Source organism: Suricata suricatta, chromosome 10 (genome assembly GCF_006229205.1).
Source record: "Suricata suricatta isolate VVHF042 chromosome 10, meerkat_22Aug2017_6uvM2_HiC, whole genome shotgun sequence".
Lineage (NCBI taxonomy): Eukaryota > Metazoa > Chordata > Mammalia > Carnivora > Herpestidae > Suricata > Suricata suricatta.
Window position 1 is genome coordinate 45,604,756 of NC_043709.1, and position 25,621 is coordinate 45,630,376.

Here is a 25,621-nt window from a genome sequence, read left to right on the forward strand (position 1 = left end):
TCCTGTCTGGGCAGCAGTGATTCAAACGAAGAAGGTGCTTGTTTCTTTCTTTTGAATAATGTTTAAACTCAACATCTGCTGATTAATTCACAAAGACAATCTGTTGGCATGAGAGAGTAAAAATTCACTAGAGAATATTCTGGAAAAAGTTTCACATAACCAAGAATGGACTGAAAATTCAACACAATGATTTAATACAGAGAAAGATGTAGTTCTTCCACTTGGATCCATGTATTTGTGTGTTATTAGCGGCATCACATCTAATTTAAAACCTAGAATTTAGACCAGAACTTCATCTGAATCATAAATTGTTAAGATTAAAATTTTCAAGGACAAGGTAACATACTCAAGGGTACTTCTTTCACTAAAACAAATACATATGCACAATATATTTTAGTGAGAATAAAAATATTTCTGTATTATAAAAAATAAGCATTTATAATTGGTTTGCTTTTTAAAACTATTTATAATTTATATAACTTATATTAATATATGCATGTAATTTATAAGTAAGTATATATGCTTTTAAAACAGCACTTATCACATAGGTAACTCTCAGTATTACTTAGGTTCATCATAATAAAGGTACATGCTCAAATTGTTCTTTTATAGGTTGAGTACATGATCAAAAAGTGTGGCACTACTGGGCTAGGTAATAAATACTAATGGCTTATAAAATACAGACAGTCTGAATGTGAGATAAAGGAGATGACTCCTTTTCTGTGACTCAATACAAATGAACATCCCATTTATGATTTTCATAGTATTTAAAGCAGGGGTCGGGGTTATAAATTTGAAACCCAGCATTGCTCCTTAACCTTTTATGTCTCATTTTCCTCACAGATAAAATGACAACAATTTTTACTATATGCCTCATAGCATTATGGGGAGAAAATTAGGCATATTAGACGTATTAACTAAAACTGACAAAATGTAAAAAAAAAATCTTACCAATACCCTTCTTTTTCTTCCATGTTAAGTGAAAACTACTTTGTAAAGCATTCTTTCAACTAATTTCATTTTACATTATCTCAAAATCTGAGCTACTATGTAGGAATACATCTACATAACTTTAGAGTTCTTATATTTGATAGTTTTTTTAAGACACAAGTATGCTACAAAGCATAATTATATTCAAGATTATTCATACACAACAAACTCCTAATTTGAATTTATATGTTAAGTTTACCAAAATTGTATAAACTGTTTATTCAAAATAATCTTCAATTCTTAAAAAAACTATATATATATGTATATATATATATATATATATATACCTAAAATGCAAGCAAAAAACTTTTTCATAACACAATAGTAAACTGAGATCATGAAGGCACAAATAAACCACAGAAAAACTTTTAGCACCTTTTTACAAAATTCCTAAATAACTGATTTGAATACAATTTTCTTCATTACTGAAATTGTCTTTAATTAATGTAACTTCTTTCCCAGAAAGAATACATAGTTATCAAGGTTACTAGCCATTATCAGGTCAGGGATGGATCAGAGACCCAAAAACTTTATTTGGTATACTTTTTCATTCATTGCAAAAACAGCATTTCTGTTCCTTCACATCCCACTATGGACAGGGAGAAGTTTCTCCTGTTTGTTCTCCTACTTCATCTAATAGAACATCCATGCAAGTGCAAACGAGAGTAACTAAGCAAGGCTTAAATTATGGGCAGGCATGTGAGAAACTTAACACGGTTGCTTTCTTATCTAGTACCTGTACATCATTATGAAATTTTTCTGGCCAGACAATATTGGAAGAGAAAGTCTAAGGTTTCTGCATGCCCCTTCTACAAACAAAAATGTGACAAGTCATATAGCTCCTATCTTCTAGATCTTTAATTCCCCACTCTTCCCATCCTCACATTTATTTTCCTCTCATCTCTGAGGACTAGCTAACAAAAAGCAATAAATCAGGGGCACCTGGGTGGCTCAGTCTGTTAAGCGGCCGACTTCGGCTTGGGTCATGATCTTGCGGTTCATGAGTTCTAGCCCCTCATCGGGCTCTGTGCTGACAGCTCAGAGCCTAGAGCCGGCTTCACATTCTGTGTCTCCTCTCTCTGCCCTTCCCCCCTCTCTGTCTCTCAAAAATAAATAGACATTGAAAAAAAAATTTTTTTTAATAATAAATCAGTTTTTCAATGTTCATGAAAGAAAATGATCCCCCAAAAGACAGAGGACAGGGCAAAGATGTGTAGAGCACCCAGGCACAGAAAAGTCCACATGAGAAAAAACCCCGTGTAACCTTTTATGATTTTACTTATAATGACAAAAATGGTGGAGTATGTAAGTTGATAGATTAAGACTACCATCACTGCAACGACTATGTAAATTAACATGAAAACATGTTACCTGAAAAAAAAATATTAGGATTACAATTATGTAAGAAAAATGCATACCTCTAAAACTGTAATAGATGTTGCATACATAAAAATAACAAAAAGGCAAAAAATTTTTCTAAAATCTTCTACTACAAAGTTTTGAGAACAAATGTTTAGAGGGGGAAACAAGAAATTATTGATAAGTGATAATAACATTAGTCACTCCAGTAACATATCAACCTTTCTAAATAAGGAACTTTTATTTTAGGGCCAAAACCTTATGACGGTTAATTTTATGTGTCAACTTAACTAGGCCACTGGATGCCCAGATATTTGGTCAAACATTATTCTGAGTGTTTCTATGAAGGTGTTTCTGGATGAGATTAGCATCTGAACTGGTATGTGAAATAAGGCAGACTGTCCTCTGTAATGTGGTGGGGCTTCATCCAATCAGTTGAAGGACTGAGCAGAACAAAACGGCCGAACCCCACGGGGTACAAGAGAATTCTTCCTGCCTTCAAACTCCAAGTGAAACATCAGTTGCGTCTCAAGCCTGTCAGCCTTAGGACCAGAACCGCACTGTCAGTTCTCAGGCTCTCACACCTGCATACCTGGACTATCACCGCACCATCGGCTCTCCTGGGCCTCCAGCCTGTTAACTCACCCTGCAGATGCGGGGAAGAGCCACACTCCACAATCATGTGTGCTGATTTCTTATATTAGTCTCTTCCTATATACCTGTGTCAGTACATATACACGTCTTACTGATTCTGTGTCTCTGGAGAACCCTGGCTAATACATCAAAAAATGCAAAATGACAATATCGATGGAACCCTTATGAGAAACACTGCTAGAGCTGGGCAGAAATTTTGGTCCTGTTGGTGGGTGGGAGATACGAAGTGTGGGAACGCCTGAGTGGCTCAGTCGGTTAAACATCCAACTCTCCATCTCGGGTCGGGTCATGACCTCTCAAACCGTGAGATCAAGCCCCATGTCGGGCTCTGCACTGACAGTGCAGAGCCTGCTTGGGATCCTCTCCCGACCCCTCCCCAACCTCCCTGCTCTCTCTCTCAAAAATAAATAAACTTTAAAAAAGTGTGCCTTCTAACAAGTAGGTATGCTTTCTAACAATCCTCAAACCATCACCTATCAGATAGCTACAAGGGTTTCCCATCTTATTCTGGAGTCATAAGCTCATCTTAAAGTAGCCCCTAAATACTTGATAAAAACAAAACTAAAATTTACATCCTTTCTTCCCACACTGGCATTTTAAAATAACCCGATACTGGTTGCCTATAGTATCTTTCCATTTTCCCATTTTAAATTGTAGACTACAAATTTCTTAAAGATGTACTATTTCTTAGATGACTTAGGAACTATGTGTGAAGCTAAGTGTTACTTTTCCAACATTCCCTCAAAAAACAATTCTATCAATATAAAAGAAGCAAGACGGTGCTCTTGGCCAAGACGTAAATAGACCAACCTCAAACAGACTGGCTGTGAGCTCCTCCAGTTCCTGTCCGAGTTGATCTCGTACTTTAGAAAGCCTCTCACACTCTTCATCTTTTAACTTCAGTTCCTATGAGAAATTGATCATTTTACTTTGAATTTCCATAGTTTGAAGTTAGATTCAAGAGACTGCATAATCTCTACTAATTACAAGATATTTACACTGTCCCCTCCTACAGTGTTCACACTGCAAATGCTGACCTCGTACGTGCCGTGCGAAAGATGAGGAGGCAAATCTAAAATTACAATTATTTCTAACTTACATATTTAAATTTTCAAGTTTTTTTCATGGGACACACACAGATTAAGTATGATTATATACTACATGGGAAAATAACCAATTAAATAACTTCACTCTTTTTTCCCTTAGCTTTTCTCTCAACATATTTATTTCCATTCAGGAAGGAATTTCTTTAATTACACTTATTCATCTCAATAAAACTTTGGTGGGTTTTCTTCACGTTTACTTTTAAACTTGTTCACTTATAGATAACTATAGATTACTGCCATTAATACATAGATACAATGGCAATTAGTCTAAAATTTCCATCAGGAGACTATACCCATTTAGCAGCCCTATAACCAGAAGTAAATGGTATATATTTGCATTTAAAACTTAAGAAAAATGTTACTGGCAAAATCACTTCCTAACATTTATACAGGACTTCTCAAAAGGTATCAAACAGATGTTTAAAAAAATCCTTTATTAAGATGTAAATAATATACAATTTTATATGCTGTCCTAAATTAATCTTTCAAATTTAGGGGTAAAAAAAATCCAAGCTTCCTATATATTGGTCACAATTACCCTAATGAAATAATGGATTCGTTGTGTTGTAATTGGGGGGGGCAGCATCGTTCTTGAATCCCCCAAGGACAACTCCTGAAAACCAAATACACCAACTGGAATATCCGAAAAATCCAATGACTACATCTTCAACAAAACTATGTTAAGGAAATCCCCACAAATCTTAGACTGTGAGAGAACACGGCTACCCTGTCAACACCGTAGAATCAGCAGCTATGTATGTAGAACAGACAGCAGGAAGTGGAAGCGACTACAGAGCTATCCTCTGAAGCCTCAGAACCCAAAAATCATTACAAATACCCCAAAGGAGAGGCCTTGGCCTCCCGGAAACTGGGAGAACAAGTATGAGAAAAAATTGAGAAAGGTTTTCACAGGCTCCAGGTTGCAGGTTGAATGCAAAAACGTGTATGCAGTCCTGATGCAGCAAGCAGTACTGTGAGGCCCTGAACTCTGAGGAATCAGCAAGAGACCCTTCCAGTACAAATCCCACCCAAGGGAAAAACTCTTGGAATCTGAAACCAAATGGCAGGACAGGAACAAAGGACACAGAGAGAAAGGCGGCTCAGATATCAAAGGAGAAAAGGTGACAAGGTTCCAAAGGAAACAGATCGCAGAAACTAGTGTAAGAAAAAATAGTTTTCTTATATTTCTAGAAACATCATTTCTAGACATAATGTTAAGCCTGTAAAGTTTGCAGAGACAATGGGTTAGAGGAGAAAACCTTCCCGGACAAGGTTTACCTCTGAAAGACAGAAGTGGTTATACAGATACACCAAAAACAACAGAAAGAAAAGCTCTTGAACATAAAACTGAGAAATCTATCTTGGTTTATCCTACTCCTCCACAGGAACCTCCTCCTAATAGTCTAGGGAAATCCAATTCATTTAAACATGGAAAACAAACACAAATATGTGAAGTTACCATAATAATAAAGTTAAACACAAGCCAAGTCACCTATAATCAGATTGGCATTAAGCTGACAATAGCATTTTGTGCTAGAAAACAACAGGATAACATTTTTTAAAATATTTTATTTTTGAGAGTGTGCAGGTGAGGGAGGGGCAGGGAGAGGGGAACAGAGATAGATCAGAAGCACACTCTGCGCTGACAGACTGACAGCAGAGAGCCAGATGTGAGGCTTGAACTCCCGAACCACGAGATCATGACCTGGGCCAAAGTCGGACGCTCAACAGACTGAGCCACCCAAATGCCCCTAGAATAACATTTCTAAGATACTCAAGGGAAAAACTGTGAAATGAGAACTTTATATTCAAAGTATCAGGTCAGAGACAAAGAGCTAAAACCTGTAAAACTTTAGAGAATCTCCTGTGAGTGTGACTGAGTGATCAAGAAAAGAATGAGACTCAGATAATCCAAAAGAACCTGGAGAAGTTTTAACACTAAGGACTGGGGGTGACAAACAAACATATTTAACTGTAGAACTAGAACTAAAAAATGAGGGTATCAAAAGAATGAAAAGACAAGCCTGGGAGAAAATATCTGCAAAAGACAGATCTGATAAAAGACTATTATCAAAAGTATACAAACTCTTAAAACTCAACAGTAAGAAAGCAAACAACCATATTAAAAAATGGGCAAAATACCTGAAGAGACAAACCAGCAAAGCAGATATAAAGAAGGAAAATAAGCCTACAAAAAGATATTCCATATTACAGGTCATCAGGGAAATGCAAATTAAAACAACAATGATACCACCACACACCTATTAGAGTGGCCAAAACCCAGAACACTGACAATACCAAATGCTGACAAGAATGAGAAGCAATAGGCACTCTCATACATTGCTGCTGGGAGTGCAAAATGGCACAGTCATGTTAAAAGACAGTTTGGCTGGTTTTTTTATAAAATTAAACATACTCCCTACCACATGATCCAGCAACTGCAATCATTAGTGTTTACCCAAAGGAGCTGGAAACTTAGGTTGACACAAAAACCTGCACACAGATGTTTATACATTCCTAACTGCCAAAACTTGGAAACAGCCCAAATGTCCTTCAGTAGGGAATGAATAAACAAACTGTGATACACAGAGATAGTGGAATATTTCTCAGTATTAAAAGGAAATGAGCAACTGAGCCATGAAAAGGCATGGAGGAAAATGAATGCATATTATTAAATAAAAGCATCTAACCTGAAAAGGCTACATATTACATGATTCAAACTACGTGACATTCTAGAGAAGGTAAAACTATGGAGACCATAAAAATATCAACCGTTGTTAGAATTTACGGGTAGGGAGGAATAAATAGGTACAAAGGATTTTTAGGACAGTGAAACTATTCTGGATAATTCTACAATGGTCAATACATGTCATTACACACCTGTCAAAATTTACAGAAGTTAGAACACCAAGGGAATCCTAATGTAAACTCTGGAATTTGGGGGGATGCCAATATAGGATCACTGATTATAATAAATGTATCATCCTGGGGTGGGATGTGGGCCATGCAGGTGTATGGGAACTCAGTATATCTCTCTCCATTTTACTGTGAACCTAAAACTGCTCTAAAAAAATTAAGTCTCTTTTTTAAAAAGGGATAGAGCTGACAAAAGTTACTTAAATGTTATGAGCTTTAGGAATATAAAAATAACACACACACACAAATAAGAGAAAGATGAAATTAAAGTCACAAACTTCTTAAATATTAATGGGGAGCAAAGGTATACAACTTGAGGCTCACAACTAGTATAAACCTAAACATTTCTAAGAGCAAGAGATTAACACTGAGATAAAGCTTTAAAATTAAATGATATAAGAAATAAACAGAAACTAGATAATTTCAGTATTGCTTAGGGGAATGAACAAAGGCAGTATCTAAAGAAAGGCTAAAATACATATGTATATACATACTCCTTTGATTAAAGAAAAGAAACAACTAGAAAAGAAATCAAACCTTCCAAAATACCAAAAAGAAAGAGGACATGAAGAAAACAGAGCACATAAGGAAAGGGTCTGTACACACACACAGGAGACATCTGAAAGCTATGTGACAGAAACCAGCCCAAATGTAGCACATTTATCAATAAAGCTGGATGGACATAACAATTAAAAGAAAACGATTTTCAGATTGGCATTAAAAAACAAAATCTATCTCTATACTCTATATAAGAGACATACCTAAAACAAAATGATTCAGACAGGAAAAAAGGGCAAAAATATGCTTAAAAATATAATACAAATAAAAATAAAATAGGAATCTGAATCTTGATATCAGACTAGACAGAATACAAGGCAAATATCACTGATGACAAAGAAAACTTCATAATGCTAAAGACCAGAATGCAAAATGAAAACTTTAAAATACTGCCAAATACAAAAATACAGAAATAGTCCTAAACAAATAAGAAGGATATACCATGTTCTTGAGTAAAAAGACAACATAAAGATGCCAAAATCTGTAAACTGTATTTTATATGTAATTGTAAATCTGTAACTGCATAAATTTAATGCCACAGTCTTCCAAACGCTCCAATTTCAGTATTTTATAATTTCCTATGAAAACTAAGTCAATCTATTCAACATTTCCCACTAGGTGATCACTGTGGTAATCCCTCAGGACACAAAACCAGGTAAGACACTGCCCCTAGAGAAATCTCCAATCCATTATAGCAAAACACTGTCATTCATGAAGGCAAAATTCTTGAATAGCTACCTATCGTCTACCAAAGTGGCATAAACCTCACCCTTATACTAAAGGCCTCTACAACATGTGCTCAATTCCCCTTTTCAGAGTTATCTCCCTTGATTCATACTCTAAAGCTAGAGTTAAAGTGATCTGATTCACTCTTGTATCACTCCCCACCTGAGCCCATCCATCTGGTCTAACCCTTTCCCCATAAATGTCTGACTACTTTCTCTCCATGCGTCAAGGTCTATCCTCAGTCTACCTATATAAAGTCGAATTTGTAATTCATGTATGTCTTAGAATTTGTACTTTTCATTTTCAGAATGTTATACTGTAATATAGTTATTCAAACTTCATTCTTTCAACAAACATTAATTTTGTGTTGATTGAATGCTAATTCTTCTGTTGGTATCAGACATTCATTTAGGTGCTGGAGACACAGAAAAAGAGTGAGCCCCCATTAATGATTTTCCTGTTCAGGATAGCAAATATTTAAACAGATTTACATGGCTATTTGATAAGAGCTCTAGTAGTGATGCACACACACCAGAAAAAGTAGGAGTCTGCCAAATGCAGAGGAAGGAATAAAAGTATGTTTTATAGTAGCTAAAGATGAGGAAGGATGGCCACCACAAAAAGATAATGCCAGGAAGTTAGGTTTATGGCCTGTCCTGAAAAGCACTGCCTTGGAAATCAGGATTTCCTTTAAAGACAAAGGGAAATTATCTCAAAGGCAAATGGCAAGTCACTGAAAGATGTTATACAGGATAGCAACAATCAGATCTGCAATTCAAATGGTAACTTGGAAGTGTGGAGGTTAAAAAAAAGACAAGAAAAGCAGTTCACTGATTACTGGTATATTTTAGGCAGTAGATACAAATTTAGAGTGGTCATACTGAAGAAAAGAAATTTGAGAGATATTCAAACTACAGAACATTAGGACTCTGATCAAATATATTCCAAACTTAATATCATTTTTAAGACAAACATTTTATACATCAAAAAAGAAAAAGTGCTGTAAATGAAACTTTTTTTCCACTTCGAATTTTCATTTTATACTTAAAAGAACCCTTTTAAGTTAATAAAGACAGATTTTTATTCTTTTTTTTTAAGATTTTTGTTTCAATGCTATTATAATGAGGTCATTTTTAAGATACTTAAGCCAGTGATTAAGACCAACAAATAAACCCTACTCAGAAAATTCGACTGAATTAATCAGAACATGAACAACTATGACCAAGTTCACAAACAAGTGGGCAATGATAAGTGCCATGATGGTTAAAATGGGAAAAAAATACACAGCTCAGAATCAGTAAACAAGACCATGTATATATATGTCTTTCCTCCCCAACTAGTAAATACCTTAAAGACAGGATCAGATCTAATTTATTTTGCCCCCTATAGGGCCTTATACAATGTTGTCAATACTTTAGTTATTCAGGAAATATGTTTATAAAAGAATATAGTACATGTTTATGAACATCCATGGCCACAGTTAGTAGAACCATGCTGAATATGGACTTGATACAGGTATGTGTTTTTGAATGATTTTATCTGGCTGCAAGCCATTCCACTGAATTTTATTTTCTATTATTATTTCAGTCTCTGTTAAGGAAGAATAATTAAAAGTTCTCACACTTAATGAATATATGAAACAATGAAGGAGTTTATTAAAAATACATATCCTCAAGCCTCAACATGGTAGTATTATTTCAGGAGACTCTGGGATAGAGTCCAGGAAGCAACATTTTATTTATTTTTAATTTAAATCTGAATTAACATATAGTATAATAATTTTAGGTATAGAATTTAGTGATTTATCATTTATATACCCAGTGCTCATCCCAACAAGTGTCCCCCTTAAGGCCTCTTACCCCTCTAGCCCTTCTCCCCACCCAAAACCCCACCAGCAACCTCAGTTTGTTTTCTGTATTTAAAACTCCTATGGTTTGTTTCCCTGTTTTTATCTTATTTGTGCTTCCCTTTCCCTATGTTTATCTGTTTTGTTTCTTAAATTCCACATATGAATGAAGTCATGTATTTTTCATTCTCTGATTTATTTTGCTCAGAATACACTATATTTACTTCCACATTGTTACAAGTGGCAAAATTTCATTCTTTTTGATTGCCACATAGTATTCCACCATATATACACCACATCTTCTTTATCCATTCATCAGATGATGGACTTTTGGTCTCTTTCCATACTCTGGCTACTGTTGATAGTATTACTATAAACATTAGGGTACATATGCCTCTTAGAAACAGCACTCCTGTATTCTTTAGATACATTCCTAGTAGTGTGATTGCTGGGTTGTAGGGTAGTTCTATTTTTAATTTTTTGAGGAACCTCCATACAGTTTTCCAGAGTAGCCGCACAGTTTGCATTCCCACCAGCAGTGCAAAAGAGATCCTCTTTCTCCGCATCCTCACCAACATCTCTTGTTGCCTGAGTTGTCAAGTTTAGCCATTCTGACAGGTGTGAAATGGTATCTAATTGTGGTTTTGATTTCTATTTCCCTGATGATGAGAAATGTTGAGCATTTTTCACATGTCTGTTAGCCATCTGGATGTCTTCTACAGTAAACTGTCTATTCATGTCTTTTTCCCATTTCTTTACTCGATTATTTGTTTTTTTGGGTGTTGATTTTGATAAGTTCTTTATAGATGTTGGACACTAATCCTTTATCTGATATGTCATTTGCAAAGGTCTTTTCCCATTGTGAGTTGCCTGTTAGTTTTGCTGATTATTTCCTTTGCAGAAGTTTTTATCTTGATAAGACCCCAATAGTTCATTTTTGCTTTTGTTTCCCTTGCCTCTGGGGACATGCCAAGTAAGAAATTGCTGCAGCTGAGGTCAAAGAGAGTGTTGCCCATTTTCTCCTCTAGGATTTTGACAGCTTCCTGTCTTATGTTTAGGTCCTTTATCCATTTTGAGTTTTTATGCATGGTATAAGAAAGTGATCCAGGTTCATTTTTCTGCATGTCACTTTCCAGTTTTCCCAAAACCATTTGCTAAAGAAACTCCTTTTTCCAATGGACATTCTTCCCTGCTCTGTCAAAGATTAGTTGGCCATACATTTGTGGGTCCATTTCTGGGTTCTCCATTCTGTTCCACTGATTTATGTGTCTGTTCTTGTGCCAGTACCATACTATCTTGATGACTACAGCTTTGTAATACAGCTTGAAGTCTGGAATTATGATGCCTCCAGCTTTGGTTTTCTTTTTCAGGATGGCTTTGGCTACTTAGGGTCTTTTCTGATTCCATACAAATTTTAGGATTGTTTGTTCTAGCTCTATGAAAAATGCTGATGTTATTTTGATAGGAATTGCACTGAATATGTAGATTGCTTTGGGTAGTATCCAGGAAGGAACAAGTTTAAAAAAGAAACTAAAGCCCTACTTCTACCTCAGAATTCCGTCAAAACTACTCTTCAGCCATGACCTATAGAAGGCCAAACAAGTGAATAAATACATCACTTCTGGCAGCTCTGTAGCTCAAAATCAGTGATCACGTTAGTACTCCCCCTACACACAGTATGGATTTGTTACTGGGAAGTGGTTGCCCAAACTCTGTACTTCCCAGCCCACCACACATCTAAATATCAGCATGAAATTGGTTTGCAATGGAATGTGAGCCAAAGTTTTGTGTCACTTCTAAGCCAAGGCTCTTGAGAAGCCAGTGTGCCTTCTCCAAGCTTTCTTTTCCCTTCATCTCATTGGTTAGATACAGTTAACGATAAAATTCCAAAAGATTACAAATATCCAGGACAGAGGAAAAATGGAGCCCTGAATTGTTTCATAAAGGCCTATCAACTATGCACATCAATTCCAGAATGCTCAATAAATAAAAATTAACTTCTTCTAGATAAGTTACTAAAATTTGGGAGTTGCTTACAAGCAGCTACATGTCCCTAACTAATTATGTGTGTCTATTCACACAATGATGTAACTGCATACACGTATGTGTACATTCATTTAATCTACAAAATGTATTGAGAACCAATTATGCATTCAAAATATAATCCTGAACAATAAACACTTGTAATCTTTATCCTCAAGATGCTCAAAATTATTGGAGCACGTGTATAAGTTTCTGTGTTAGGGTTAGTAAAATGGTGCAGAATAATACAAAAACAGAGAAACAGAACTGGACTCCCAATCAAAATAGAGTAACAGGGATCATATTTACAACCCCACCTGACACAACTGAAAAACCAGAAAAAATACAGAATACAAAATTTGAGACCCTGCACACCTAGCAGCAGACAAATTAGGGGAGCTCTATAATTTGGCCTGGCTTATCACCCAGAGATGAAAGTGTTATTAGACAAGGATTAAAAGTTATTAAACTGAACTTCATGTGTTTAAGAAGCTAAAGATAAGACTGTGCAAAACACAGCACAAAAACATTTAAAAGACCCAAATAAAACTTTCAGAGATGAAAACCACCATGTCTGAGATTTAAAAAAAAAAAAACAAAAAACCACAAACACAGTGTACAGAATTGATTAGACACTGAAGAAGAAAGGAGTATCACTGAAGAGACAGCAACAGAAACTATACATGATGAAACACGAAGAGGAAAAAAAGATAAAAATAAATGAACAAAGCACTAGTGAGCTGTGGAACCACTTTAAGCCATCTAATGAACATGTAATAGGAGTCTGGAAGGAGAGCAGAGAGGGGAGGTAGGTAAAACTTTTTAAGATCCAATGGTCCAAACTTAACAAATTCAATGAAAATTTACAATCTACAGATTCAAGAAGTTTAATAAACCCCAAGCACAACTACACCAAGGCACACCATAATCAAACTGCTTACAGCCAGTGATAAAGAGGAATCTTACATTACATGCAGAGGAACAAAGGATAATACCTGACTTCTTGTGAGAAACAATGCCAGCCAGAAGACACTGAAGCAACATCTTCAAAGTACTCAAGGTTAAACCATTTACCTAAAATTCTTGACCAAGTGAAAATATCTTTCAAAAACAAAGATGGAGAAAAGATGCTTTTCAGATATAGAACAACCAAAAATAATTTATCACTGGCAAACATACACAACAAAAATGTTAAGATGTCCTTCCAGTAGAAGAAAAATGATTAGCAGATGGAAACTGGGATCCAGACAAAGAAATGAACACTGGAAATGGTAGCTACATGGGTAAATACAGAGATTCTTTTATCATTTAAACCTCTTTAAAAGATAATCAACCATTCAATGCAAAAACAGTAACACTTAGCATTGTGGGGTTTAAAACATATGAACAAGTAAAATGTATGACAATTATAGTACAAAGGCAGGAAAAGGAGACAGGCAGTACATTTTTGTAAGGTTCTTACATCATGCGTGAGGTAGTGTAACAGCATTAGAAAATAGACAGGGATAAATTAATTATGTATACTATAAACCCTAAAGCAATCACTGAGTTAGCACAACAAAAATATATAGCTAATAAGCCAAAGGAGACAAGATGAAATCAGCAAAAATATGGAATCCAAAAGAAGGCATGAAAGAAGGAAAAAGAAGAAAAAAGGAACAGATAGAAAACAAAATAGTAATGATGCCATATGTAAACAAAACCATATTAATATCACATTAAATGTAAATGGTCTAAACATACCAATCAAAGACAGAGATGAACAGAATGGATAAAAAAAGCAAAACCTAACAATATACTACCTGCAAAAAACTCACTTTAAATCTGAAGATAAAAATAGGTTAAAAGTAAAAAAAAAAAAAAAAAAAAAAAAAAAGGAAAAATGGTAACTATCTGTAGTCTCTTAAAAGAATAATCAGAATAAAGAGAATGGCTGTTGACATAATTTTAATTCACAGGTTGATATAATCAAGTAATATTTTCATATTCAAGATATTTTCAAGACTTAACCTCTAAGTATTAATATTATCTTGTGCTCTTCATAATTTACCACATGTATGTGCTCACTTGTCATTACTATTTCAATTACTTCAACAAGACCTCTAAATACAGCAAATAAAATATTTCAAAAAAGATTCTCAACTTGAGCTAAGAAATTAGCAATCTGTTCTGATCAGTAAGTAAACACAACATATTCACAATGATGGATATATATATATATGCTCAATAGTTGAGCTCTACATAAACTGTGATTTACCTCACTACTGTGTATTAAGACAACAAAGTCTGATCCAGATGGCAGAGACCAAATACAATCACATATCCCTTCCCAAAGGAAAAAGATAAAAAGGCTACTGATATTTCTTTTCAATAAGATATATTTAACCAAAAATGTTTTAGCATATCTGTGTGGCTATTTTAGCTATCAGCCATTCACTGGAACATTTATAAGGAAACATAAATGTCAGGCATTGTACTGTATTCTGCTTAGCACTGGGGATACAAACAACAATTTACACTCTTGAAGAGATGAGTCTGGTAGCCAGAGGGTAGGGATATATGTTTGTGAAATGTCCTAACATGTTAAAAATTACACATTTAAAATATGCCCTTTCTTCTCAAGTTTCTAAATGTGAATTGGTCCATCTGACCTAAGTTGTCAAATTTATATAGGGAGTTATTCATATTATTCCTTTTTGTACTTTTGATATCTGCAGCATCTGTGGTGATACCCCATTTCACTCCTGCTACTAATAATTGGTGTCTTTTTTTGTCAGTCTTCTGAGAGGTTTACAATCAATTACATTGATTATTTTTAAAAAATCAGCACTTCATTCATTTTCTCTAGTTTTTCTGCTGTCAATTTCACTGATTTCTGCTCTTTATTATTTTCTTCCTTCTGCTTGCTCTGATTTTGTAATTTTTTCTAGGTTCTTTTAATTTTTTAAATGTTTTTGTTTATTTCTGAGAGCCAGAGAGAGACAGAGCACAAGTGGGGGAGGCGCAGAGAGAGAGGAAGACAGAGAATTTGAAGCAGGCCCCAGGCTCTGAGCTGTCAACACAGAGCCTGATATGGGGCATATATTCATGAACCGTAAGATCATGACCTGAGCCAAAGTCGGATGCTCAACCGACTCAACCACCCAGGTGTCTCTTTTTTTCTAGGTTCTTAAAGTGAGAGTTGAGGATGCTGATTTGAGACCTTTTCCTTTTTTAATTATAAATATTTAGGACTATAAATTTCCCTCTGAAATTTAAGTGCAGTCACATAAAAAGAGTACAACATAGCCACAAATCTAGGAATAAATAGCAGAAATTTTAAAGATGACCAAATGGGAAACACAACAAATTACCAAAAAAAGAAAATTCTCCAAGATAAGTGACAAAAAATATTCAAGCGCTGTTGAATGGCAAAGGTAATTATTACTAAAACAATTCCCCAAAAACAAAATGACTTGGACTAAATGACTTCAAGTGAAGGACCATGAAGTCAACCATATACAAGGGGGAAACCCATACATGGAACATAACCCACCAAATCTGCATTAATATAAGACAGGGAGCCGGCATGGAGTGGTTTCAGAGTCTCATTTTCCAGTTAATACTCTTACATGAGCTTCTTTACTACCACTGCACCAATTCCAGAGATTCCTAGATGCTGCCCAACAGGAGCTGAGGCTATGCATATGAGAAGGTAGGTGTAGAACTACAATGATTTCATTTGAGTTGCCCCACTTCATGAGTAAATGTTAATTTCAAATATAAAACATGGAAGAATAAAGCATCTTTTCTGCTTACCCTCTGAGCTTTTGCAAGTTCTTCTTTTAATCTCTCATAGCCCTTTTCTCTGACTTCCAAAACAGACGGGCTTCGTAAACGGGACAGACTATCAGTACTCAACCCAAATATATCATCACCGCCATCACAAGCCTCTGGTAGAGTAGCACCCTGTAAAAACTCCCTCTCTGCATTACATTTGTCCTTTCTCGTAGTTGATTTAGTTAACCCAGCTGTGACTCCAGAGGTAGAACAGGCGGCTGGATCTGTAACATGGATGCTGTAAAGGAGAGTTCAGAAAACATCAATATGCTCACATAGAACTAGCATAAACACAGAAAGTCTAGAACTGCACTAGCCAATGTGACAGCCACAATATTTAATACCTTTAGTTTTTAAATTAAATTAATTTATAAACTATTTATTGATTAAAAAATTAAAATCAGTCAAAGCTAACACTTTTCAAGTCTAATAGCCACATATGGCTAATGGCTATCACATTTTCATCATCCCAGAAAATTACGTTAGATAGTGCTACTCTAGAACAGGGGTCAGCAAATTAAATGCAGGGTAAATTCAGCCCACCTGTTTTAGAAGGCTCACAAACTGAGAGACAATTTTACATTCTCAAATGGTTGGGGGGGAAAAATCAATATAAAAATATTTTGTGCCAATTATATGAAATTCAAAGTATCCATACATAAAGTTTTATTGGAGCGTTTTCATTTCTGTACTGTCTGTAGCTGCTTTCACATTTTAAAGGCAGAGCTCAATAGTTGCAACAGAGATTGTATGGCCAGCAAAGCCTAAAATATTTACTACCTGGCCCTTTACATAAAAAGATTGCTGACCCCTGCTCTTGAACATTAACATGTATTATTGCTCTCTTCATGGACATGCTTTTATTATTCAAATTTTCTAAAATATCAAAACTGAAAATAAGGCAACCAAGCAACTGTCATTTAACATGATACTCCAAACTAAGTATCTTGATCATCTCCTACCTGATACTAGATATTTCTGCACAATTTAAATGTCTGGGGGATGAATACACAGGTTGTGTAGGAAGATCGGAAACATCTAAGGCATTAGCCTGAATAGGGGCAGAGCACAGAGCTGAAGGATGTGGCCGGTAGATGACACTTGGTGAGGTAGTCTGCTCTTGAGTCCCTGATTCACACACACCAAGGAGGTCTGGAGAAGTAGGTGAAGCAAGGTTTACTTCATGGAAGCCTTCCAAGGGGTCATTAGCCATAGCAAAAGCCTCATCATAAGATAACCTATGTTAAAACAAAAAGCGGAGTTATTTTAATAGTGATACCTATATTAACAAAATTAAATTAAATATATAACATGTGTTTTTAGTGTTTTATTTTTGAGAGAGACAGAGCATGCACACAAGCAGGGGGTGAAGAGAGACATGCAGTGAGAGAGGGAGAGAAAGAAGGACAACACTGCCAGCACAGAGCCTGACATGGGACTCGAACTCACAAACCATGAGGTCATGACCTGAGCCAAAACCAAGAGTTGGACACTTAACTGACTGAGCCACCCAGGCACCCCTTTATAAAATGTGTTCTTAAGAACAGTCCATTATAAACTATAAACTTCTAATAAAAGTACAAAGAAAAATACTATAATCATTTAACATTTACTAAGTGATCTCAGAGTATAAATATAAAATGCAAACAATCTGATTTGGAATAAAACTGAAAATTAATGTTGTTAAACTGTAATTTAATAACTAACAATGAGGAAGAAATAAAAATTTCCTTGATATTTTTAATTTTCCTATCATATGATATTGGTTAGAGTAAGTAGAAGACTCAGTAAGATGTTATATAAACACACACTTAAAATGAGATATATATATTATACTATACAGTTGACCTTTGAACAACACCATGGTTGGGGCACCAGCTGTTGAAAATCCACATGTAACTTTTGACTCCACAAAATCTTAACTACCGTTAACTCTTGCTGACCAGAAACCTTATCAATAACATAGTCAATTTACATATATTTGGTATTTATATTCATTATATATTGTGTTCTTACAATAAAGCTAGAAAAAAATAAAATATTAAAACCATAAGGAAAAGAAAATACATTTACAGTACTGTATTGTGTTTATCCAAAAAAATCCACATATAAGTGAGCTCATACAGTTCAAAGCCATGTTGATCAGGGATCAACTGATAATTTCAAATTTAGGTAAGAGCTGGGGCGCCTGGGTGGCTCAGTCGGTTAAGCCTCCGACTTCGGCTCAGGTCAGATCTCACGTTCGTGTGTTCAAGCCCCGCATCAGGCTCTGCGCTGACAGCTAGCTCAGAGCCTGGAGCCTGCTTCCGGTTCTGTGTCTCCTTCTCTCTCTGCCCCTCCCCCTCTCATACTCTGTCTCTCTCTGTATCAAAAATAAAACATTAAAAAAAAATTTAAATTTCTCCTCTGATGGGATGAGAATGGGAATGATAACATCCTCTCCATTCTCCAAGGTGCTGTAAGGATTAATGGAGACAATCCAAATAAAGTACTTAGAAGTATACTATGTACTTGACACACAGTATGGTCTCAAAAAAACATTTGTTACCATAGTTGGCCATTAATGATAACATGTATACTTCTGTTTCTTCATAAGCAAAAAATATTTTATAGAACCACTCAGTTACATCACAAAGTTTACATTAAAACTAAAAACTGTACCACTCAAATTTTTCACTTGAACGTGAAAGAAATCTTGTAAATCCTTTATTAATTTTCCACTGTAAACAGCCTGAAAACCAAGTCTTCTATGATCTGAGCCCAACCTCTCTTCCTAATTTTTTCCTTCCTACAATAAAACTTTGATAATCATGAGTGATGCCCTACCAAAATTCCCAATTACAAGCACCAATGTAGCACCTAATTTCTTCAGAAAGTACAGAAAATTTCATTAAACTGAAAAATTCTACTCTTTTATATCCTTTTTAAAAAGTGCTTAAAAAAAGACAAGTAGGAAACAAAAGGCTGCAGTAAAACTGGCAGAGAGATGACCTAATACATATAATCTCTCAAAAGTACAATTAAAACATCACAAATCTTCAAGGATATATATAGACAATAAAAGTTATAGCTATTAGATCTGCAACTGCGAAATTTCAAATCCAGTGTTTTCTTTGTTGTAGCAAATAACAATTTTAGTCTTCAAAATGAAATTGTTCTTTCACCCAAAATATTCACTATGCCAAATGAAAGGTCATATTAACAAGGAATTTGAAGTGTTTAATATTTAATTTATTATTTTTCATCCAAAAGACATGAAGCTACCTTTTACTTAAAAAAGGAGAAAATACAAATTTATTTATGTGTATATATGACATACATATGTAATTTTATGTACATATGACATATAGGTGTATTACTGTGTATACATATTTATATTTCACAAGTGGAAGGATAAACCAAAATCTAATAGAAATGGTTATCTATAGAAAGAAGGAGAAAATGGGAAGAGATAGGCATGAAAACTAGACTTTTCCAAATGGACCTTGCCTTGTAGATTTGAATTTGACCTTGGAACCACGTGAAAAACAAAACAAGATTAAATTTTAAAAAAGAATCTCTAAAAATAAATTGAACCAGGCTGTGTACTGAGATGGTAGCTTAACGACATAGAAAAGAGCTACTGCAAATGATTTAAAACCTAAAACTATACAGAGTATATTCTAAAGATAAAAGATGTGAAAAAAGTTATAAACTATTTTCAGTAATATTAGTAATGCTGATATTCCTATTCTGAAACTACTTTAATATCAGGCAAATAAGTTATTATGTTAATGTGATTCAGAATTAAGATTTTCAGCACATAAGAGATATAAATATAATATCAAAGAACCAAAAACTCTGATGTTTTAAATTTGAATCAGAAAAAAAACAGAAAAAATTTCTATTAAAACAAAAAAATTCCTAAATATATCCACTGAGGTGGTGTAACATCAGTAACCAACTCAGGAGCAATGAGTACCCCTAATGCCCAAAGTAATACCATTTTCTACAAAAACAGAACAAGGGCTCCTCCAAGAAATGGCTGATTTCCAGGCCAAGGGCAGTAACGTACAAAAAGACCCTGGAACATCCTGTTATACCAGGAAGCAAGAAAGCCATCAAAGACTACTGGAGTGGTATCAAAAGGAGTCCCACTAGCCAAAGATGAGACAATCTGAACTTCAAAAAGATATTATCTGTAAGGAAGTAAAACAAAAAATATTTAAATCTATGAAATTCATGATCATAAATAAAAACAAAATCTCACTGATACTCTTTGATTGGTGCTAGGAAATCAATCCATTATTTTGAAAACTGGTAAAGTAAAGAGAAGAATCAGGTATTTATCCTGATTTCCCTATACATCAAGGAGCTAAAAGTTTATGAGAAAAAGTTCTTTTTGAAAGAATTCCATTTAATAAATAAGAATTTGAAATCCTAATAAAATGGGTCTAGGCATTAATAATTAATAGCTATTAAAGCCATAAGGTAAGGGCACCTGGGTGGCTAAGTCAGTTAAGTGGCCGACTGGCTCAGGTCATAATCTCATGGTCTGTGAGTTGGAGCCCCGCGCTGGGCTCTGTGCTGACAGCTAGCTCAGAGCCTGGAGCCTGCTTCAGATTCTGTGTCTCCCCCTCTCTCTGCCTCTCGCATTCTCATGCTTTGTCTCTCTCTCGCAATAATAAAAATAAAAACTTTTTTTTTAAATGTAAAAAAGATAGAGCCATAAGCTAAAAAGCTATGTGGGAAACTTTATAGTTAATGGATCAGAACAACAGTACCTGAACTCACTGGTGACATCTTATCACAAAAAGAAAAAAATAAGACATTATGGGATTATATGGCAAAACGAGTAATGGACAGCACCACCATCCATGAACCTTTCTTGCCACTCTCAAAAAAAAAGATCCCAAACCAATCAAGCCTCTAGGTAGGTCTTGTAGGAAACACAGAAAAGAAAGAAACATGTTAAATACCACAGGGACAAGACAGCAAAATCTACACTTTGGGAAACTCTACTAGACAAACCACCTGGTTTTTTCAATAAACTAGAAAAAAAAAAAGGTAGAGGGAACTTATAAATTTAAAAAGAGAATTAACATATATAACTAAATACAATGTGAGGATCTTGTTTGAATTCTTATTTGAATAAAGCCAACTGTAAAAACAAAATTATGAGACAAGGAAACTTGAGCACTGAATATTACAGATATTATGAATTACTGTCAATTTTTAGGAATAATGATATTATGGTTATATTAAAAAAAATCCTTACCTTTTAGAGATACGAACTGAAGGTTACTTGGATTTGCTTCAAAATAACCCAGACTGGGGATCTGAGCCATCCAACTACCAGGCCCAATCATCTAGGATTATAAGGCAGTTTCTCTCAAAATAACAGCTAAAATTTTTTGAGCACTTACTAAATACCAAGTGTAGTTCCAGTGCATTTATAAGGACACTGCAGCTTAAGACAACCAGGATGAAAACCTCCATCTGTTGAACTCCAGAGTCCAAGCTCTTAACCACAACATATTACCACCATTTGAACTGTTTTGCATTCTGTTAGACCATCTGAGTAAAAATGTTCATGTTGAAATAAAGTCCGTCATCCCTGTAACATCCATCTTATTTTTCTGACTTATAAAGCATACTATTTCAGCTATGCTTTCAAAAAGTAGTTTGAGGGCCTACCATGTGCCAGTCTCTAGGGAAAGATGAAAAACTGTCTGTGCTCCCAAATAGTCTGAAGAAAGGAGAGATTGGCAAGTAGAAGCAATGATACGGTGTAAAAAAATGCCACAGAAGACACAAAGAGTATTAAGAGACGAGACAGGAGGGGCAAATGAATCACAGGAAAGACTTCCAGAAAAAGTAAAGCCGAAGAAAAGACCCAAAGAACAAGAAGGAGCAAATGAGAAAGATAAAGCCCTTTGAAGGGCTTTTCAGGCATGCCTAAGGTGTGAAAGCAAAGCATCTATGGAGAATACAAATAGACTATAAACTGAAGCAAAAGTAACAAACACAGAATGCAAGTCTCAAAGAGAGGCAGTTTTGAATCCTGACTCTTTCAAATTATTGGGCCAACCTAGGTTCTCTCATCCCAAAATCTGCACCTGGGTTTTCTACCTTATAGGCTGAGAAATAAAAGAAATGCACATAACACAGAGGACAGTACCCTAGGGCAGGGCCTCTATCTACAAGTTTTCATCCTGGAGAATACATTTAAACTTTGTTTAAATTCAAGTCACTTCTGAAAAGATTATTTTAAGATTCAGTTCCGTGCCTTTTTCAAGCATATGAAATTTCCATAAACTGTAACTTAGCTAGTAATCAGCCACCAAACACACTGGTCTGAAAATCTTTTGATCCTTAAAATATATGGAAGCTTAGGGCACCTGAGTGGCTCAGCCAGTTAAGCATCTGACTTCAGCTCAGGTCATGACCTCATGGTTCATGAGTTCCAGCCCTGCACTGGGCTCACTGCTGACAGTGCAGAGCCTGCTTGGGATTCTCTCTCTCCCCCTCTCTCTGCCCCTCCCTCGCCTGCACACATGCCCACTCTCTATCTCTTTCTCAAAAATAAACATTTAAAGGGGTGCCTGAGTGGATCAGTCAGTTAAGTGTCCGACTTTGGTTCAGGTCATGATCTCATGGTTCACGAGTTTGAGCCCCATGTCGGACTCCATGCTGACAGCTAAGAGCCTGGAGCCTGCTTCAGATTCTGTGTCTCCATCTCTCTCTCTGCCCCTCTCCCATTTATACTCATTCTCCCTCTCTCTCTCTCTCTCAAAAATAAGCATAAAAAATTAAAAATAAATAAAAATAAACATTTAAAAAATAAAATATATAGAAACTTTAAAACTTATCTTAAATTCAAAGTTTTTATATGAGTAAAGTAAGTTTCTACTTTTAAGCAGTAGTATTCTTTTGCGTCAAGTAATGAGTAATTCAAAAAACTGATTTCTTTTGCAGAATACCGTAATTCATAAACTAAACCTGTTAAGGACCACTACCAATGGGTGAAAAAAATCGACATTAAATTCTTATGGGTGAATTACCAACACTGTCCATCTGCCTTTATTATTACTCAATTCTAAGCAATAAAACTGACATCGAATCATAACGAAAAGTTGGTCAAGATAATTTACTTCATTTTTTTCAAGTTTTTATTTATTTTGAGAGAGAGAAATGAGGGAGGGTGGAACGGAGAGAGAGGGAGAGAGAGAATCCCAAGCAGGCTCCCCTCTGTCAGCACACAGCCAACTTAGGGCTCAAACCCAGAAACGGCAAGATCATGACCTGAACCAGACACTCAACCAACTGAGGCACCCCAAAACAGTTTATTTTTATCATAAATATGTATTTCATGTTATTTCTTCTTTTTAGAAGTCAGTATTATCATAGCAAGAACAGCAATCAATATTTAAAGTTAACTATGTGTCAAATATTGTTGCTAAGAAGTTCATAAGTATTAACTTACTTAATAAATGCCTAGAAAACTTCCAGTAACTTGTCCTAAAAATTCTTTTTTCTATTTAAAGTGAATTTTCTCACTGAAAATAAAAAACATCCCTAGGATAACTCAAGAAATTAAGATAAATTTTTGCTACAATATTTTCTATTAAGAATTAAAGAAGTTGGATAAAATGAATATACATACACAATTTAAATGAAATTGGGAAACTCAATGTCTATTATAGTCCAAAAGAACAAATAAAATCCATTTTCTCACAAAAAGCATATTACCCTTATTTGACTTTAAAAAAAACTTTAAAGCTGTAATTTTAATCCTTTTGTACATCAATTTAATATCTGAAAATTAAATAACTTTAATTCTATATTTACTAAAATTCCTCCAAGCTCTATGTGCCACAGCAGAACAGAGGTACCAGTACCTGAAGAAGAAAGCTCACGGTTTAGCTTTGACCAACCTCTAACTTATACCTGCAACTCAGGCAGGTGAATTAAACCACGCTGAGCCCCAACATCTTCATCTACTTAGTGATGGAATTGGAACCAAAGATCCTGATTATAAGGTGAGGGGTGAGATTTCTGTAGATTAGAAGGAAGACCAGAGTCTGGCCTTCTGATGGGAAGAAATTAGCCAGTGTTTGCCGCCTCACAAGAAGCTTGTACTCTGGAACTGGACTCAAATCTTAGCTCGACCAGTTACTAACAATGTGATCTCAGGGCCCTAAGTCTAAATTTCTCACCTGAAAGACATGGGTAATAACTGTATCTATCTCATAGGGTTGCCTGAGAATTAAGTCAGACAAAACACGTCAAGGGCTTACCACCATAGCTGCCACTTTAAAATTAATTATTACTAATTATAATAATCTCTAGGGTATCCTCTAATACTTGCCAAATATTCTGTCACATTGTATCAACACAAATATCATCAAAGGGAAAAAAACAATGCTTGTATTTTTGGTTTAAAAATATTGTTAAATTATGAGTGTATTGTTGTAAATGTTCTTTCTCAACAAAGCCAGCATCTATTTTATACTATATACACTGTATATAACATATATTAATGTTTACATATGTATTATTTTCCTCTTTCAACTTATTGAAAGACTGCTGAAGGATGGAAAGCACGGAGGAAGGTACAGATGCTTTTATTAATTCCCAAATGATTCCCTAATTCAGCATGAATTATGGAAGAAACAGCTTCTGCCATTAAAGATTAGATTGTTATTTCAAAAGTATATAATGAATTAAAGTTTATAAATTCCAACAATTAATTTACTTCTTTAAAAACCATCAATATTTAAAACATATTTATTAAATACATTTTATCCATATATAATATTAGTGTATTTAATAAATTTTTAAATTAATTTTATTTATTCTGTTTGGAATGGAAGGATGATTGCCAGCTTCAACTCCTCAGAGCAAATCCTGGCACACAGTCCTAAGAATGGCTCAATAAAAATGGACTAAAGAGATGGTGCACAGCCTGTTGTGAGCCACTGAAATGATTACCCTGAGGGCTGGGGGGAGGGAGGGAAGGAAATGTTTCAGGAGAAGTAAATATAAGTTACATTTTAGATGCTGTGCAGGAATTCAATAGATGGGCAAGTCAGGGCAATAAAACAGGACAGTCCGGGAATAACAGTTTGGCACTAATGAAAGTAACCAAGAGAGAATGACCCAACATCAGGCTGGAGAGGCAGGCATAGGACAGATCATTAAAAGCTTCACTTAACATGGAAAATGCTGCTTGTTGTTTATCCTGAAGAGATGCTCTGATCTACATTTTAGCAAGTGTAGGTATACTCTGATGTAGTAAAGATTAGTATAGTTTGTGTGGATTAGATTTTAACTCCCAAGGCAATAAGAACTTTAACTAGAGAGAAGGGACTAGAGACAGGTGGTTAAGAGGTTATTGCAACAAGTTAGTCAAGAGATTACAAAGGTCTGATCTAATGTCTATCTCGATACTCTGAGACTGGAAGGAACGGAGAAACACACATACATACATACACACACAAAAAAACTTTCAGAGTAGTGTCATTTGTATTTATACATACACATACATGCACATATACATTACACGCATATACACATATTATTCTGTACATGTGATATGCACACATACATATTATATACGTCATTCCAGTTTTTCCTCACAGAA

At 35.1% G+C, this 25,621-nt stretch overlaps 1 protein-coding gene across 2 annotated transcripts in view; it reads right to left on the reverse strand.

The window, feature by feature from the left end:
- The window catches only part of RAB3IP (RAB3A interacting protein), a 46,441-nt gene that overhangs the window by 13,948 nt on the left and 6,872 nt on the right, over positions 1-25,621 (reverse strand). Inside the window, exons 3-5 of one of the 2 annotated variants that reach the window (XM_029955387.1) lie at positions 16,959-17,234; positions 15,976-16,234; positions 3,814-3,909 (exon numbers count right to left, since the gene is read on the reverse strand). In XM_029955387.1, coding sequence (XP_029811247.1) covers positions 3,814-3,909; positions 15,976-16,234; positions 16,959-17,234 — 631 coding nt within the window. The remainder of the gene's footprint in view (positions 1-3,813; positions 3,910-15,975; positions 16,235-16,958; positions 17,235-25,621) is intronic. The other variant, XM_029955388.1, reaches the window with a different exon arrangement.